Source organism: Caretta caretta, chromosome 4, assembly GCF_965140235.1.
Source record: "Caretta caretta isolate rCarCar2 chromosome 4, rCarCar1.hap1, whole genome shotgun sequence".
Lineage (NCBI taxonomy): Eukaryota > Metazoa > Chordata > Testudines > Cheloniidae > Caretta > Caretta caretta.
Window position 1 is genome coordinate 111,028,307 of NC_134209.1, and position 5,763 is coordinate 111,034,069.

At 49.6% G+C, this 5,763-nt stretch overlaps 1 protein-coding gene across 1 annotated transcript; it reads right to left on the reverse strand.

Annotated features, from left to right (window-relative positions):
* Positions 1 to 1,606: 1,606 nt before the first annotated feature.
* LOC142071935 (uncharacterized) lies at positions 1,607 to 3,556 on the reverse strand. Its single transcript, XM_075127982.1, has 2 exons — positions 2,779 to 3,556; positions 1,607 to 2,390 (listed from the first exon to the last, which is right to left on the reverse strand). The coding sequence occupies exons 1-2, from the start codon at positions 3,356 to 3,358 to the stop codon at positions 1,849 to 1,851; spliced, it is 1,122 nt and encodes a 373-aa protein (XP_074984083.1). The 5' UTR covers positions 3,359 to 3,556; the 3' UTR covers positions 1,607 to 1,848.
* Between the last annotated feature and the right edge of the window lie 2,207 nt (positions 3,557 to 5,763).

The following is a 5,763-nucleotide window of genomic DNA, read 5'->3' on the forward strand; positions in this document are numbered from 1 at the left end:
TGCAGTCACTCACAGAGAAGGTGCAGCGAGGTAAATCTAGCCATGTATCAATCAGAGGCCAGGCTAACCTCCTTGTTCCAATAACAACGATAACTTAGGTGCACCATTTCTTATTGGAACCCTCCGTGCAGTCCTGCCTGAAATACTCCTTGATGTACAGGCACCCCCTTTGTTGATTTTAGCTCCCTGAAGCCAACCCTGTAAGCCGTGTCGTCAGTCGCCCCTCCCTCCGTCAGAGCAACGGCAGACAATCGTTCCGCGCCTTTTTTCTGTGCGGACGCCATACCACGGCAAGCATGGAGCCCGCTCAGCTCACTTTGGCAATTAGGAGCACATTAACCACCACACGCATTATTCAGCAGTATATGCAGCACCAGAACATGGCAACGCGATACCGGGCGAGGAGGCGACGTCAGCGCGGTCCCGTGAGTGATCAGGACATGGACACAGATTTCTCTGAAAGCATGGGCCCTGACAATGCATGCATCATGGTGCTAATGGGGCAGGTTCATGCTGTGGAACGCCGATTCTGGGCTCGGGAAACAAGCACAGACTGGTGGGACCGCATAGTGTTGCAGGTCTGGGACGATTCCCAGTGGCTACGAAACTTTCGCATGCGTAAGGGCACTTTCATGGAACTTTGTGACTTGCTTTCCCCTGTCCTGAAGCGCATGAATACCAAGATGAGAGCAGCCCTCACAGTTGAGAAGCGAGTGGCGATAGCCCTGTGGAAGCTTGCAACGCCAGACAGCTACCGGTCAGTTGGGAATCAATTTGGAGTGGGCAAATCTACTGTGGGGGCTGCTGTGATGCAAGTAGCCCACGCAATCAAAGATCTGCTGATATCAAGGGTAGTGACCCTGGGAAATGTGCAGGTCATAGTGGATGGCTTTGCTGCAATGGGATTCCCTAACTGTGGTGGGGCTATAGATGGAACCCATATCCCTATCTTGGCACCGGAGCACCAAGCCGCCGAGTACATAAACCGCAAGGGGTACTTTTCGATAGTGCTGCAAGCTCTGGTGGATCACAAGGGACGTTTCACCAACATCAACGTGGGATGGCCGGGAAAGGTGCATGATGCTCGCATCTTCAGGAACTCTGGTCTGTTTCAAAAGCTGCAGGAAGGGACTTTATTCCCAGACCAGAAAATAACTGTTGGGGATGTTGAAATGCCTATATGTATCCTTGGGGACCCAGCCTACCCCTTAATGCCATGGCTCATGAAGCCGTACACAGGCAGCCTGGACAGTGGTCAGGAGCTGTTCAACTACAGGCTGAGCAAGTGCAGAATGGTGGTAGAATGTGCATTTGGACGTTTAAAGGCGCGCTGGCGCAGTTTATTGACTCGCTTAGACCTCAGCGAAACCAATATTCCCACTGTTATTACTGCTTGCTGTGTGCTCCACAATATCTGTGAGAGTAAGGGGGAGACGTTTATGGCGGGGTGGGAGGTTGAGGCAAATCGCCTGGCTGCTGGTTACGCGCAGCCAGACACCAGGGCGGTTAGAAGAGCACAGGAGGGCGCGGTACGCATCAGAGAAGCTTTGAAAAACAGTTTCATGACTGGCCAGGCTACGGTGTAAAAGTTCTGTTTGTTTCTCCTTGATGAACCCCCCCGCCCCTTGGTTCACTCTACTTCCCTGTAAGCTAACCACCCTCCCCTCCTCCCTTTAATCATTGCTTGCAGAGCCAATAAAGTCATTGCTGCTTCACAGTCATGCATTCGTTATTCATTCATCACACAAATAGGGGGATGACTACCAAGGTATCCCAGGAGGGGTGGTGGAGGAGGGAAGGAAAATGCCACACAGCACTTTAAGCACAGCACTTTAAAAGTTTACAACTTTAAAATTTATTGAATGACAGCCTTCTTTTTTTTGGGCAATCCTCTGTGGGGGAGTGGCTGGTTGGCCGGAGGCCTCCCCACCGTGTTCTTGGGCGTCTGGGTGTGGAGGCTATGGAACTTGGGGAGGAGGGCGGTTGGTTACAGAGGGGCTGCAGTGGCAGTCTGTGCTCCAGCTGCCTTTGCTGCAGCTCAACCATACACTGGAGCATACTGGTTTGGTCCTGCAGCAGCCTCAGCATTGAATCCTGCCTCCTCTCATCACGCTGCCGCCACCTTTGAGCTTCAGCCCTGTCTTCAGCCCGCCACTTACTCTCTTCAGCCCGCCACTTACTCTCTTCAGCCCTCCACCTCTCCTCCCGGTCATTTTGTGCTTTCCTGCACTCTGACATTATTTGCCTCCACGCATTCGTCTGTGCTCTGTCAGTGTGGGAGGACAGCATGAGCTCGGAGAACATTTCATCGCGAGTGCGTTTTTTTTTCTTTCTAAGCTTCACTAGCCTCTGGGAAGGAGAAGATCCTGTGATCATTGAAACACATGCAGCTGGTGGAGAAAAAAAAAGGGACAGCGGTATTTAAAAAGACACATTTTATAAAACAGTGGCTACACTCTTTCAGGGTAAACCTTGAAAGTTAACATTACATACATAGCACATGTGCTTTCGTTACAAGGTCGCATTTTGCCTCCTCCCACCGCGTGAACGGATTTTGGTTGAATGCCAGCAAACATACACTGCAATGCTTTGTTCTACAGTGATTCCCCAGTACGTGTTGCTGGCCTGGAGTGGTAAAGTGTCCTACCATGAAGGACGAAATAAGGCTGCCCTCCCCAGAAACCTTTTGCAAAGGCAGAACCGCAAATGCCAGGGCAAAGTAATCCTTTCACATGCTTGCTTTTAAACCATGTATAGCATTTTAAAAGGTACACTCACCAGAGGTCCCTTCTCCGCCTGCTGAGTCCAGGAGGCAGCCTTGGGTGGGTTCGGGGGGTACTGGCTCCAGGTCTAGGGTGAGAAACAGTTCCTGGCTGTCGGGAAAACCGGTTTCTCCGCTTGCTTGCTGTGAGCTATCTACAACCTCCTCCTCATCATCTTCTTCGTCCCCAAAACCTACTTCTGTATTGCCTCCATCTCCATTGAAGGAGTCAAACAACACGGCTGGGGTAGTGGTGGCTGAACCCCCTAAAATGGCATGCAGCTCATCATAGAAGCGGCATGTTTGGGGCTCTGACCCAGAGCGGCCGTTCGCCTCTCTGGTTTTCTGGTAGGCTTGCCTCAGCTCCTTCAGTTTCACGCGGCACTGCTTCGGGTCCCTGTTATGGCCTCTGTCCTTCATGCCCTGGGAGATTTTCAGAAAGGTTTTGGCATTTCGAAAACTGGAACGGAGTTCTGATAGCACGGATTCCTCTCCCCAAACAGCGATCAGATCCCGTACCTCCCGTTCAGTCCATGCTGGAGCTCTTTTGCGATTCTGGGACTCCATCATGGTCACCTCTGCTGATGAGCTCTGCATGGTCACCTGCAGCTTGCCACGCTGGCCAAACAGGAAATGAGATTCAAAAGTTCGCGGTTCTTTTCCTGTCTACCTGGCCAGTGCATCTGAGTTGAGAGCGCTGTCCAGAGCGGTCAGAATGGAGCACTCTGGGATAGCTCCCGGAGGCCAATACCATCGAATTGTGTCCACAGTACCCCAAATTCGAGCCGGCAAGGTCGATTTAAGCGCTAATCCACTTGTCAGGGGTGGAGTAAGGAAATCGATTTTAAGAGCCCTTTAAGTCGAAATAAAGGGCTTCATTGTGTGGACGGGTGCAGGTTTAAATCGATTTAACGCTGCTAAATTCGATCTAAAGTCCTAGTGTAGACCAGGGCTTAAAATGATGTTACAACTGGAGTTGTGTTAACTGGACCCACATTAACACTTCATATTTGGGGCATTATTCAGAAATGCAGTTGTTGCAAACTGACTGTCTTTATAGGGTATTGAATAACAAAAACTAGGAACACCATTGTTTCCTTCCAACTCTAGTTGCAATTTATATAACCATTATTTAGCAATTAGTATCACTTAATGTAAAGTGCTGCTACAATGATACAGAACAATAACCCTTTTTCATGAGCATTTCTTATTGCTGGGTTTAAAAGTCACCATTGTGAGGAATACTAGCTGTTAAACAAAGTATGTCAAGTAGTGGATTGCAAAAATCTGACCTCTAAAAACTTTTGAAAAGGAATCATACAATTAGCCCTGGTCTACACTACAGGGTTAGGTTGACTTTAGCCACGTTAGGTTGATTTTATAGTGAATGCAACCCCGATCCATTGACCTAAAGGACTCTTAGCCCTGGTCTACACTACGAGTTTAGGTCGAATTTAGCAGCATTAGATCGATGTAACCCTGCACCCATCCACATGACGAAGCTATTTTTGTCGACTTAAAGGGCTCTTAAAATCGATTTTGGTACCCTCCCCAACAAGGGGATTAGCGCTAAAATCAACATCACTGGGTCGAATTTGGGGTAGTGTGGATGCAATTCAGTGGTATTGGCTTCCGGGAGCTATCCCAGAGTGCTCCATTGTGACCACTCTGGACAGCACTTTCAACTCAGATGCACTAGTCAGGTACACAGGAAAAGCCCCGGGAATTTCATTTCCTGTTTGGCCAGCATGGCGAGCTCATCAGCACAGATGACCATGCAGTCTCCCGAAAGCGGGAGGAACTGGATCTGATCGCTGTATGGGGAGATGAATCCGTGCTATCAGAACTCCGTTCCAAAAGACGTAATGCTAATATATATGCCAAAATCTCCAAGGGCAAATGTGAGGTGTTTACAATGCTCACAACTGCAGCGGTGAGCGGAGTGGGCTCCCGCTTGCAGTGCAATGGCGTATGCTTGGGCAATCCAGGAAAAAGGGCAAGAAATGATTGTCTGCCGTTGCTTTCACGGAGGGAGGGAGCGAGGTTACTGACGACATGTACCCCAAACCACTGGCAGTTTCCTTGTCCGTTATCTCAGTTTTTTAATTAATAAAGAATGCATGGTTTCAAAACAATAGTTACTTGATTTTGAAGGGGAGAGGGTGGTTGGCTTACAGGGAATTAAAATCAACAAAGGGGGCGGGTTTGCGTCAAGGAGAAACACGCACAACTGTCACACCGTAGCCGGGCCAGTCATGAAAATAGTTTTCAAAGTCTCTTGTGATACGCAATGTGCCTTGCTGTGCTCTTCTAATCAGTGTCTGGCTGCTCAAAATTGGACGCCAGGCAATTTGCCTCAACCTCCCACCCTGCCATAAATGTCCCCCTTATTCTCACAGATATTATGGAGCCCACAGCAAGCAGCAATAACAATGGGAATGTTGGTTGCGCTGGGGTCTGACCAACAACGCCAGTGAGCTTTTAAATGTCCAAAGGCACATTCTACCACCATTCTGCACTTGCTCAGCCTAAAGTTGAACTGCTCCTTACTACTGTCCAGGCTTCATGAGCCATGGGAGCAAGGGGTAGGCTGGGGTAGGTGAATCTGCACGGTGCTGCCTGCTGGGAGAGCAGCCTGAGGCAGAAGCCTCCAGCTCGCAGGAGATCAGGATAGTAGAGTTCCAGCGGAAGCGGTGGAGCGAGCAAAACACTGTTGATGAGGACGGCTAGCAGTCCTACTGCACCGTCTGCTGCAGAGTTGCAGCGGAAGCAGTGGAGCCGTTCACCATTGATGCGAAGGCACCCAGGAGCTGCTGCTGTGTGGCCAAGGCAAAAAAGCAGGAGCCCTGGAGCTGTTTCATGTGAAATGTGCGCCAGCAAGACTTCTTCACCAGTGACTCCACTGACTTAATGCACTTAGTGGGGACGCATGCAATCGACTGTACAAAACCGCTTCCGAAAAATCGACTTCTATAAAATTGACCTAATTTCATAGTGTAGAC